General features: G+C 28.9%; 1 protein-coding gene across 1 annotated transcript; it reads left to right on the forward strand.

Moving 5' to 3' along the window:
- Window positions 1-2,525: 2,525 nt before the first annotated feature.
- On the forward strand, window positions 2,526-4,690 carry LOC108472862 (1-aminocyclopropane-1-carboxylate synthase 3). The gene is made up of 4 exons (XM_017774418.2): window positions 2,526-2,885; window positions 2,977-3,108; window positions 3,185-3,345; window positions 3,470-4,690. Exons 1-4 carry the CDS (start codon window positions 2,739-2,741, stop codon window positions 4,437-4,439), a joined length of 1,410 nt encoding a protein of 469 aa, XP_017629907.2. The 5' UTR covers window positions 2,526-2,738; the 3' UTR covers window positions 4,440-4,690.
- The last annotated feature ends 9,714 nt before the right edge of the window (window positions 4,691-14,404 follow it).

Consider the following 14,404-nt stretch of genomic DNA (forward strand, 5'->3'; position numbering starts at 1 on the left):
TATTGTTCAGATGTCAAGGCCTCTTTCTCTAGAATTATCACTCGTCAACACGTAAGTGAAAGCAGGTTTCTCTCCCTCACTATTCATGGTTTTTTTTTTTTTATGTGGCTCTTGATTCCATGAAAGTACTCTTGAGAGGAATGACTTTCTTCCTACTCTCCATTAACAGGTCAAAAAGAGCCATATATATATACATATAAGCATGGAAAATAAATCATCCACTAAATCTATGTAAATCCCTAACTTCTATAATAAAATCCCTAACTTCTCTCCTAAATATATTATTTACATATTTAACATATATTTGCATATCTAAATATATTCCTTCATTTCTTTCCTAATATAAAAACATATATATAGAAAACTTTTAAGAAGTTGTGGCATCATGATCATCGCATACCTTGAAATTTTTCCTTCTGCTTCTCTTTGTGATAGATTTGGAAGGTAAAAATTCTTTTTGTTTTCAACTAGATAACCATGAGATCTTCCCAAAGTCAAACCTCATTTGGAATGAATCCTTTTCCTTGGACTGCTCAAGAACCGAAGAAGCTCTCAATGGCTTGGAGCAACAAACTCTAGTTGTTGAGCTCGATTGCAGGAGCAAAATGATTAGATAGATGGAAGAGTCAAAGCTTTTGGGATCACTTGAAATGACCTATATTTTTAATAATTTTAAAAGCTTTCTATATTTTTAATTTTAATTTTTTATAAATTTTAAATATTTTTCTAATTTTTTATATTTTATGATACTTTATATAATAAATTTTAATTTTTATGTTTTTAAGAATTTTTTAAATTTTAGAAGTTTTCTATATGTTTTATAAATTTTGAATATTTTTATATATTTTAATAATTTTTATTTTAAATAATTTTTTCATTTATATATATATTTTATTTTAATTTTCATTGATTTTTATTAATTAAAATATTTTTATCATGTGACACGTGGCAGGGTTAAATCAAGAAAATGGAAAATGAAAATAAGGATCGTTAATTTTAACAGTCAAAATGACTTTTTTATGGATTTTGGTAGTTCTAGCACCCAATTGAGTGCTAGCAAAAAAGTAGAGATTTAATTATTTTTTCTGCAAAAGTTCAAAGGCTTTTTACACCTTTAATGTAGATTAATATATTTATACTTCTAATATTTATAAATACTTTTTCAATAATATATGAAGAATTTTAATTTAAACTTTAAATATATTATTTATAAATTTTATTATTAAAATAAAATTATAATATTGAATAATTTATTTAAATAATTTATTATATTATTAAATATAAATAATCAAATATGTATGTTTAATATAAAAATTATAATATTTTATATTAATATTTTAAATGTTTTTAAAATTAAAATTAAAAGAATTATTATAATATAATAATATTAAGCTTGATTCAAGTTAATTTTATAAAATAAAATTATTTATAAATCATTTATTTTTGAAAAACGGTAAGTCATTTTATAAGAAAAGAGTTTATATTCTGTTAACTTCTAAGTCATTTTTCATTATCCAAATTATTTTTCATGAAATAAAAACACAAAAATGCAGAAAAAAAATTGTAAGTTATTTTCTGTGCAAGATGTAACTTACGATACAAAACTAATCAACAAATCAACACTAATACAAAATTGAAATAATTTAAACCCAAAATGACTCGATTAAAAAAAATCAAGCCTCAAACACAAAAATTACAACCTAAAATAATTCAAACCCAAAATTAATTTCAACTTATATTCAAAATAAAAAATACTAAAATAAAATCAAAATTAAAATTAGCTGGACCCAACCACTAGCATAATTCATATAGGGCATAAAAATTAATCCAGGAATTGTTTGCATATTTCAACACATAATGGAGAGCTATCTTTTCCTATTATGTATTATAGTATATGTTAGTTCTTTCTGGTACTGAATTTTGACTTCCAAATTTGCGTTTTAATTTTGGTATAATATTGGGCTAAAAGAAATAAAGACAGAAATGGGAAAGGGAGATTATACTAGCCTAGGTGGCAGACAGGGGTTCATTGGCTGAAGCTAGGAAAGGGAACATATGGACCATATTTGCACACCATGGACTTCCAACTTGTGCTGTTTTCAATCGGATTTGCTGTCCGTATGGCTTTTAAATCATCTCTAAGACATATATAGGTAAATTTATATTTTCTTAATTTAATGAAAATGTATTAAAATTTCAAACAAAATGGTAAGAACAAAACATTAGAGAAAAAAGAGAGAGAAAAAGATGACCCGATTATCCCCACTTGATTATTGCTTGTAAAAATAGATGGGAGACAGACGGTGGAGAAAATGTTTATCCCCTAAATTATTTAATTTATTTAATAAAAATATCAATTATCTAAATGAAGGCCTGTTGTGTATGGTCAAAAGCGTCGTATTGAAGCTGTCGCTGTTATATACATTTATATTTTAGTTATTTTAGGTGGGCAAATAATACGGCTTATTTTTTAAAAGCCCTCTACTAGCTTATATATACATATGTACCGTTTGCCATACATCTCCATCGCCATTCCCAACAACAATCATCAAAGTTTTCTCTTATTCAACACTTGCACCTCCTCCTCCTCCTCCTCCTCCTCCTCCTCCTCCTCCTCCTCCTTCTTCAACAACAACAACAAAACAATTTTCTGGGCTAAAACAAAGATAGGTAGCTATATCTTATTGTAGAGGGTTTGAAAAGGAATTGACCTCATCTGCAGAAATAAGCACAAGAAAATGGGGCTGTTGTCAAGAAAAGTCACGTGCAATTCTCATGGACAGGATTCTTCTTACTTCCTAGGATGGCAGGAATACGAAAAAAATCCTTACGATGAAGTGAAGAATCCTAAAGGAATTATTCAGATGGGCCTTGCAGAGAATCAGGTAATATAAAAAGACCCAAAAAATTCACAGTGATTTTCATTATTATATTTATCCTAGTACAATGGTTCTTACGGCTTCTTTTTCTGTGCAGCTCTGCTTTGATCTTCTTGAGTCGTGGTTGGCCAAAAACCCCGACGCAGTTAGTTTCAAGAGAGAGGAGCAATCCATATTCAAAGAGCTTGCTCTTTTCCAAGATTATCATGGCCTACCCGCATTCAAAAAGGTAAAAAGCTACAAACTTCATTGCTGACATTATAAAAGACAGCTTTGGTCAATTTTCTAATGTTTCGATGAAACAGGCATTGGTTGATTTCATGGCTGAAATCAGAGGAAACAAAGTAAGTTTCGACACGGATTACTTAGTCCTCACCGCCGGTGCAACTTCAGCTAATGAAACGCTCATGTTTTGCCTCGCTGAAAAAGGCGATGCTATTCTGCTTCCCACGCCATATTACCCAGGGTATGTTTATCTTTGCTTTCTACATTAATTTCCTGTCGCTTTAATGTTAAGGAACTAATCCATAACTTTATGCATGAAATTTGCAACTTACTAAATGTTTTAAAAAATAATTTCTTTTTTACAGATTTGATAGAGATCTCAAGTGGCGAACTGGGGTTGAGATTGTATCGATCCAATGCAGCAGCTCAAATGGCTTCCAAATCACTGAATCGGCCCTTGAAGCAGCTTATCAAGAAGCACAAAGAAAGAACTTGAGGGTGAAAGGGGTGTTGGTCACCAACCCATCTAACCCCTTGGGCACAACCATGTCCAGAAACGAATTGGACCTACTTGTTAACTTCGTTACAGACAAAGAAATTCATTTAATTAGCGACGAGATTTACTCGGGAACTGTTTTTAGCTCCCCAGCCTTCGTATCTATCATGGAAGTTTTAAAAGATAGAAAACTTGAGAATACTCAAGTCTGGGAAAGAGTTCATGTTGTTTATAGCCTTTCAAAGGATCTAGGCCTCCCTGGTTTTCGAGTTGGTGCAATTTACTCCAACGATCCCATTGTTGTGGCCGCCGCCACAAAAATGTCCAGCTTCGGCCTAGTTTCTTCCCAAACCCAATACCTTCTCTCCGCCATGTTGTCCGACAAGAAATTCACCAAAGAATACATTTCCAAAAACCACAAGCGGCTTCAAAAGCGACAAAACAAGCTGGTTTCCGGCCTGGAAAAAGCCGGCATCAGTTGCTTAGAGAGCAACGCCGGGTTGTTCTGTTGGGTTGACATGAGACACCTATTGAGCTCCAACACCTTCGAAGCCGAAATGGAACTTTGGAAACGAATAGTTTACGATGTTAAGCTAAACATCTCGCCTGGCTCTTCCTGCCATTGCACTGAACCAGGCTGGTTCCGTGTCTGCTTCGCTAACATGTCCGAAGACACCCTGAAACTCGCCATGCAACGCTTGAAGTCCTTCGTTAGTTCCATCACCATTGACAACCAGACCCACCAGGATTTGAAAAACATGAGAAAAAAGAACCGCACCAAATGGGTTTTCCGACTATCGTTCCAATCATTCCATGACAGGGAGCAAGGTGAACGATAAGCCTGGTGAAATTTTACAAATGTGAAAATACCCATTTTTATTATTATTTTTTTCCATTCAAAGCTATATCGTAGATAGAAAGAGAGAGAAACTGCACTCAGTCCATGTGGGATTTGAAGTGTGTTTAGTTTCACTTGTAAAATTTTACGATTTTTTCCACTTGCCATGGAAATCTTCTTGGATTCTTCAAAACCATTATAGTAAATTATTAGCTAATACAAGATTCCATATCTCTTTACATATAAACAATTCTCCTTCAAACATCTAGAATCTGTTCATTAATTGCTTGTATTATTTTAATGTTTGATAACTGTACTGACATGCAACTGACAACGCGTATGCATCATATTTTCCCGGCCCGGCTGGTTGTACACGGTGACTTTCTCACTATCAGCTGCCGACGTTTTCCATTAATTGTGGTGATTGTTCAACCGACCTTATCATCGGGAATTCTAAAAAAGAGTTAAAAGGTCATGCCTATTAAATTAGTATTAGGGTTTCCCAAATGAAGCAGCCATATATAATAACTTCACCATCTCCCAATTTCCTTGAAATAAAAGAAAAGATTGTGAAGATTTAGATGTGAACAAACCTAATAACTGTTTTTAAAATTTTTTTTTCCCCAAAATCATCACTAACAACGCAAGCTTTGGAAAGCAAAGAGTTATTTGCAAGAAATCTTTAAAGTGAAATTTGCATTTGAACTTTTTAGGGTTTTTAGATTAGTGCGTAAAAAATGGTTTTGAGATAGAGCTTACGCGGTTTTGCTGAAAAAAGGAATACTCTTTACTATGTTTAGGGAATTATGTTATCCACAACTTCCTTTTAAATTCACAAATGCATATAAAAATATAAACAGGTCTGACTAATTTCTACAACGTAAAATTATATTGACAAATTATACTTTAAATTCTACTTATAAGGTTGTCGGTTAAACCCTTAATTTAAATTAGTAATTAAAACTATGACTTGATATATATATATATATATATATATATATTTATAATTAGATTAAGGATAAAAATATTCAAGCATTCATACTATACAATACAATAATGTTATCACTAAGTCAAAGCAGTTGTTGGCAACTCAATCAATAGTACTTACTATTATTGAATGTTTTCCTGACCTAAATATAAAACACAATTCTAGTTCATTACTAATAAAAAGAAAAAAAATAACACATCAACAGCACCACTGTAAACGGATTACATTACACAAATCACCTTTTTTGTTTAGAAATAAGAATGATGTAAATCATTACTTTGTGCCATTATATTTAATTCAGTTGAGCTCTGTTCAGGTGGCATAATTAGATAGCAATTAACCAATCAAATCATGTGAAGATACCATTAACTATGCAATGATAACAATAAATCTTCCAACATTTTAATATCAGCAGCAACAAAGAATATATATATATATATATATATATATATCTATAATCATTTAAAACTGATATTGCTCCACCTTACACTCTTTCTTAATTATTCATAACTAAAACTGATGCACTTCCGTTAGGGTTCTTCTACATCTTGATATTGAAGAACAAATAAATAAATAATTCCATGGTCCTTAGTTTCAACAAACAAACTCTCACCCGGACCAATGCTCAACTGGTCCATAAACTTGCAAGAATATTGTCATCTTAGAGGGAGATTGTTTGGTAAGAATATGACAGTGCGTTGAAAAACATTGCTTTTTAAGATAATAAGAATATGATTGTTGAGGTGGAGTTTGTGGGTTGATTTGAAACATCATGAATGAATGATTCCAGAGATTGAATAACTTTTTGTTGAATGCTCGAATTGTAGGGGTCAGACTAGTAATACCACCTCAAAACTTAGGACAGATTTAGTTAAAAAGCATATGTTGTACTGCAATTTGCTATCTCCGGTAATGTAATTTAAAGAGATGACAGGAAAATGCATATATTACGGCAGCGATTCACTTAAAAATGTACTTTTACATATTTTTCTAATTATTTATATAATTAATATTTTAATAATTCTATATTTGAATTTATACTTTTCATGTATTTAAGTTTTCGAACCAATCCGATACATCTATCATATCATATAAAATACTTTATATATTAAAGGTTGATTTTTTTTACATAAAACAAATGATTAAAAATTTTAAATTTACATCAAATTTGATATGCATAATCTACATGAATAAACATGAAATATAATGGTTAGATCGTTAAAACATTATTCATGTAAATAGTTATGGATATGTACAAAACTACTTAAATTTTAAGTTATGTAAGTGAATATTTCCTCTTATATTAACTAGTTTAATGTATTTATTTATGGTTCATGTTCACTAAATTAAGTAACTTGGGTCAGCTGATCTTTTGCACTCAAATCTTTATATGTTCCTATGAACCAAACAAACTATACTGAAATCTATACAATTATATATAAAAGGAAGGAGTAAGGCCTTCCACAATGGATAAATTTGAATCTCAATACCATTTATTTTTATTATAAGAATGGTTAAATTTCAATTTGATCCCATATTTTGTTTAAGTTTAATACTCAATCTTAATTTTGACAAAAGTTTATACTTTTAACTTTTATAATTATATTAGTTAGTTCAAATATTTTATTCTCACTAAAATGACGATATGAATTTTTAAGAATTTTAGCACTATTAAAATTTTTATTAAATTCAGGCCTGTTATAATGTTATTTTTTGTTACGTGAATACTAATTTTTTTAAAATGTCACACTAACACGGAAGAATTCTAATAAAATTAATAAATGAAGCTAGATTTTTAAAATTTAAAAGTAGAGATAAAAAAAATCTAAAATTATATAGATATTTGTATATAAGATCCCACTTATTAACTCAGATACCAATAAGGATTTGGATTCTCTATACTTAAATTTAATTAATGCAAAACCAACAAGCCATCACTACTTTAATTAATTAGTTAAATAATATTGATATAGCATCCACAACTAAAACTAGAACTAGTTCAAGATCCACCTTCCACAAATAAATCATTTGAAAGATACAATTTTTCTAATATTGTAATTCAAAAAAGTATAAAATAGTTTAACTAACCATATATATATATATATATATATATCAAATATTTTCATAAATGTGTCATATATTTATGTATTTATAAGTTTTTAAAAAGAAAATTGGCAGATGAGATCATAAATATTGTCTGTTGCATGTGGCATGTGGCAGCAAAATCTCTCATTTGCCTATCCTTTTTGGCATATCTTTAAAAATAAACGATAAGCCAAAACTATTATTTGCATTACGCAATCTTTTTTAGTTACATAAAATCTAAAAAATTAATTGCATTAAAAAAACAAATATATTTTCTAATTTTGAAGGGAAAAAAAAGAAGAAGAAGAAGAGTAATGCAAATCTTTTTTAGTTACATAAAATCTAAAAAATTAATTGCATTAAAAAAAAAACAAATATATTTTCTAATTTTGAAGGGAAAAAAAAGAAGAAGAAGAGTTCGGTTGTCCATGATATGAAGCAATACCGGTCGCAACTGCCCATGATCCTTACATGTGATGGAAGAGTTTGGTAGGTGTTAATTTTCATAAATTAATGGCTTTAGGTGGAATAAAAAATAATTGAAAGAAGAAAGTGGGAATTTCGGTCGATTTCTTGTTCTCCTTTGATATTTGATTGCATGTGGTATTCACAGAATGATCAAGTTTTTGCTGCACAATTTCTTATGAAACTATGACCTTATGCTGTAATTTTATATTAAAAACAAATTATTCAAGTCCATATTTTATTCAATTAAACAACCTTCTTTCATATAATTCCACCAAATTTATTCACAATTTTCATTCCACTCAGTGTTGGAATCATGTCATATGTATTTATGATTATTTTTTAAGTGTAGTATAATTATTTCTTTGTTGGAATGTGAACACGGTTTTAGTTAATTTAGTCAACGCGGCTTCGGTTTTGTCATCTATATTAAAACAAAAACAAAATCCCATTAGGGAGTGAAAGTAAAGTGTTGGAGTGTCCTTTTGGCTGGGAAAAATAGAGGCATAAAAAGATAATTAAGGGTCGGAAACAGCTAATTAATTGGCTTTTCATGAAGACAATGAAAGAGAAAAAGCAATGAAAAGAGGGACATTAAAACCATTGATTATGAGAGCTTTGTCCAAACCCCAACATCTGAAGTAGACCTAAATCACCCACCCCTATCTATTAATGTCTATACATTACAAAGATTATAGGGGACATCGACAAGAAAGAATAATTTTTTTTTTGTTACTTTTTCGGGTAAATTTTCATTCCCAACTCTATCATTTTTTATTTGGATCTTCAATTTAACAGATTTCACATCTTTTGTTCCTATATTTTATATAATTTTTTAATTTATGTTCTCCTCAAACTCCATTAAAATTTATAGAAATATTTTATCGTAATTAAAATCAATTATATTATTTGAAGATAATTTAATTTTTTATTTAAAGAAAAAATTAATAAAAATATGTATATGATAAGATTTGATCTCAAATCAATTGTATTAATAAAATTTTTAATTTGCCACTTAATTAAAGTTTTATTTTGATATTTTTATACATTTTGATTTTTATTGTATTTATGTTAATGTATTTGATTCAATAGACGTCACAAATTAATTCAACGCCGACTCAAGTTGATGACAACACCATAATAAATAATTTTAATCTAATTTTTGTTTTGACATCACATACATTTCATGTATTATTATTAATTAGTTTCAATCTATATATTTCATAATTAATTTATTGTATGTCATTTTAAATACACGTATATGTGTTTTAAGATATTGAAATTTACATAGTATTTATGTTATTTATATTTATATTTATATTTTATATAGCTAATATATTGAGATATGATTACGTGGGTATGGGAGTCATGTGGGTTTCACATGAGCGAAGCAGAGCAGCACATGCTATTAAGCTTAAAGGAACATAGAAACCACCTGCACTGCGCAATCTTATAAAACCAAATATTAATCGGTATCATTATGCACAAATTGAACCCATATTTATAAAATAATAAAATAATTTCGACGAAATTAAAATTTCAAATAAAATTTAATTAAAATATATAAAGAAAACCAAATAATGGTTTATAAAAATTTAAAAATATAGTTTGAAAGAGGGTGCAGAGTGAAGGTGGTGAAAGAAAGGGGGGGGGGGGGGGGCAAGTGAACATGGCTCACTACTGCCTCATCATGGCCCTCCTCCCTAACCCACTTCCCATACCCAAATTTAACTCTTTTGAAGTTTAAAAAGAAATAAAAATAAAAACTTTAGAATCTGAATTTTGGGGCCATTGATGTAGATTGGTGTTATTGTTTTGGGGAATTTAATTTGATTTGAATGATTGAACAATGAGAGGTTTTCTTCTCATTTGTTTTTGTCTTCATTTAGGACCATACCATAATAATGTAAAACCTATAATATATATGAAAGCTTTTTGTTGTTCAAAACGCGTCATCCATACATTATTAACCTTTTTTAATATCATTAACTTAGTTTTTCGTATTTATAATCTTTAAATTATTATAATAACAATGATATCAAACAATGTAAATTTTAATTAATGAATTATACATTTATTTTTTATATTTCTTCTAACAATGTTTTTCTAATCTTGAACTTACATTATGATTACAATATATATAGATGATATATGATTTACTTAATTGTATGATATTATTTATTATCAATAAATAAATTATTTTATTTGTTTTAAAAGGTTAAAATTTTATGTTTAATTATTAATGTATAATTTACGAAAAATGTTGGGTGTAAGTGAATAATTTTTCAATTCAGTAATAATTAAACATAAAATTTTAACCTTTGTTTATTGTATTATATTTTATCAATTATATTACTTATCAGTGAGAAATTTTAACATCTTCTATATTTTCATAGTTAATTTTCACTCTTAATAATTTTTTATCTTTATTTATAATTATGAATAATTTTATAAAATACACTTTTAAGTAATTTTATATTTTATCTATCAAACAATAAAATGTTACATTTCATTTAAATGGACCAAACAAGGTAACCTAACATACTAGATAATGTACTAAATAATCATATATTCTAATAATATTATTTATTAACATTCATTCAACCAAACATCCTCTCAATGTCGTATTGATTTTTAGAAGAGTTAATCTTGAAGTACAAATATTCAATACTCTCTTTTAATATGTGAAGTGCATAAAATTAGAATTTCAATCTCGAATCATGATCATCAAATGAATACACAAAATTACAATAAAAACTTAAAAGGAGAAAGATACATCTATATATATATTTAATTTAAAGCCGGGGCATCAATTAGAGAATATTGTAACGGGTAAAAGTCTTTAGAATTTCCAACATACATTAAGTCTCAAATCACACATACGTGTGTCGTATTTTGTAATTTTGGGATTAATCACTATAAACATAAAACAAAGTTATTAATGTATTAATATATATATATAAGTATTGATGAGATTCATGTAATTTGCAATGCATGTTATTCATCACTACCTTAAGGTTTTCTTCCAAATATCTTATTTGATATGCTACATATGGGTGCCGAAAGCCCATAAAAACAAACAATTTCATTTGAAGTCATCAATGTTGTCTTAAACCCATACCGTCTGCAGGATGGAGAAAAAGAAATGATGTCGTATTACACACGGGCGCTTTGTCTGGGAAAGAAAAAAAGTATGTTTTGATGAACCTTTTTCAAAAGTTAGCCCTTGCTTAAGATCCTGTCTGCTCTCATTTTAGCAAACATCTATAGTTCTCATTAATAATTTAACCCCAAGCATGCATGCATATATATATATATATATATATATATATATAAATGCCAATATATATATATATAAATGCCATGGCCAGTCAGAGATTTGCAAGTTCAGTGAAGGCAGAAACAATGAAACATGTCTTTATGGTACGGGGAAGAGAATCTTCACATGACACATTATTTTTCGTGTAAAATTACAACATATGGTTATACTGAATTGATGTAATTAATTTGCATGGGATGCTACTTGCTTTCACTACAATTTCATGGGGTGATAGAGTGACATTCCTTTCGGAACTCTCCCAACAATTTGCTCACTTTTTTGTATCCAAAAGTGGAAGATATATATCCCTAATATTCCGCTTCACACATCATCATTAATGTGGTTTATAACCTAAACTATTGTTCTTACCTGGCTTGCTTTATGAAAATTTGAAGCCGACCCTTGCTAGTAAAAGTACATACATATTCTTTGCATGTGGGCAGAAAAGTAAAGGAAAAAAGCAGACATTGAATGTGTTTATGAGATGATAATGGAGTAGACATCTGTTTAACAAATTGTTCTTGGCCCCTACCTGCCTTCTGTTTATTTCACAATCCATCATTAATCGTCCTTTCAACCTTTTTAATATGATTTCTTACGTGCATTAAGGAACATTACAATTTACAAAATCACAGTTTAAATGCATCGAATATTGTTAATTAAATACTTTTTTTTCATTTAATAATGTATAAAAATGAATTCCTACTTTAATTATCTGACAATAAAATGTTGAAATCACTTAAGAAATAAAAAAATCTAAATTTAAAATAAATTAGAGAAGGAAATGAAAGTAAAATAAACAAAATAATTTAACCACCTTTTGATGAATGCTATTAATCATTGTCCCATAAAAATTTTCTTAATCAAAATTGTCCATTTCTAGCATTAGAGAACTTTTTTCCTTATTTACTATTTACTACCAATAATTAAATATCTCACATCTCATAATATAACATACATCTAATAACATAAGACTAGAAATAGTTAAACATTTCCTGAACCAAATAATAATGGACAAAATGAAAAGATAAACATTTGAAAAAAATAGTTTTAATTTAAATACATAAAATTAAATTAGATAAAAATAAAAAATTATTTTGGGTGCCAATTGATCAATTTTAATGTAAAAATATATACTCACATTCACATATACAAAGAAAATATTCAAAATTTTGAGGTGACTCCTTAAGCTATCCACAATTGATTACAAATGTAAGCATTTGGTTAAAATATATATTTGATAATGAATCGAATTTTTATACGTTGACGTCACCTGAGTTTATTTTTATTGATTGCATAGAATTAGATATTATCATCCAATAAAATATAAACCCAAAACCTAATTATTTTTATAGGTATTATTGAAATGTTGACAAGGCTACTACGTGAAGCCTGGAAGCCTTTATAATTCCAGGCCAGATATCTTCTTCTCCTAATGTAGCCCATAAATAAATGGTTAATGACCCATCAGGAGTTGTTTGGTCCCTACTTTGGCCTGTTGCTTCACACAAAAACATAATGTGTATGGGTCTATTCCAAATCTCGATCATGCTTCCAAAAATTGCGGTCCCTGAAGCAAAAAATGGTCATCCAAGAGTTTTGTGCATGTTCAAATTTAAACGCATGATGTTTGTGATATTCAAGTCATGCAGGCAAAAATGGTACCGCTTTGGTCGGTTAATCCAAATCCTTGCATTTATGACTTTTATAGTCTTAGAAGTTTTTTGCAAAGTTGAGCAACTCATAAAAAATAATAATAATAATAATAATAATAATAATAATGGAAAAATGATCGATTATTACTCTCAATTATTGTTAAAGTAAAAACACTTAAAATAAGAAGAGTTATAGCATCCAAAAGCACGTCGAATTTTGTACATAAAATTGAATTAACCAAGTTTTCTAAGCACTTAAAAGCGCCTCTCTAGATGGTATAGTTTGTGTTTAGAAACCTTGATTGGCTTTTACAAAATATTATACTAGTTCTACCATCAAGAAGTACCATGACAATTTTCTCCTAATTTCATAGCAATAATTGGAAGTGGTTTCATATTTTATGGGTATTTCAAATGGTTCTCACAATATGAACTACTAAAACCATTTGAGGCAACTCCTATATTGCTAAAAAAAGCAAACTAATAATTATGGGTGTAAATTTTACCATGTGCAGAGCTGTTTAAATTGAAATATAAATTAAAAATTTTGAAATAAAATCTTCACATTATCGGCACAATGTTGAAATATTCCATTTGTTAAACAAGTTTTTATGTAAGGGTGGCTAAACTAGAGGGTTGTAAAATCAATTCCTAAGATAAGTTTGGAAGCTTAAATACATTGCAGACACAAACAAGTATGGCATCGCCCCCTCTGAATTTTGGCTTCTTCCCCCACTTTCAATCCATTATATTATCTCTTCCCCCAATACCCATTGTACAACAAATCCCGGAAGTTTTCGCTGAGAAAACCAAAATAAAGAGTGAGAATACTATATTTAAAATTCATCAACTGTCACTACCCGTATAGATTACAAAAAACCACCCAACTTTTTCTTCTTTGAAAACGAATAAACACAACCATCCAATTTTTTTAATCAGATACAAACAAGGTTTGCTAACTTTGAAGATTAGAATCAATTGGGAATAGTAACTCTATTAGTGTGAGTATCCCTATCAATAGATTAGTGGGATTGATTATTTTATTCTAAATAAAAGAATGTCGTCGGGTGGCTTTTGTCGCGGCGTAGGTGACCTTAAGCCTTCAATCAAGGTTTCATTTAGTTTGATTATGATTATTTTAATTGATAAACAAATAACAAAATAAAAAATTTAAAAAAAAAAAAAAGTTATGATCTGACACAACAATGTGCCCTTTAAAATTTTGGAAATTTTTGATGTTATCCTTGGACATTGTTTCTGTTTTGCCTTGTTCCAAACCATCCATTATTCCTTTCACTTTACCAACACTTTTTATATTTGTTTACTGTGCTTGCCCAATTTATCCATCTCCATATATGCCTTCCTCGCAGCTTAATTTTTCAAAATTAAGATTGATTTGCATTATCATTTTCAAAATGGTACATCTCTCTTTATTCTGTCTCCCAAGGTAGTAT

The sequence above is a fragment of the Gossypium arboreum genome, chromosome 11 (genome assembly GCF_025698485.1).
Source record: "Gossypium arboreum isolate Shixiya-1 chromosome 11, ASM2569848v2, whole genome shotgun sequence".
Taxonomy (NCBI): domain Eukaryota; kingdom Viridiplantae; phylum Streptophyta; class Magnoliopsida; order Malvales; family Malvaceae; genus Gossypium; species Gossypium arboreum.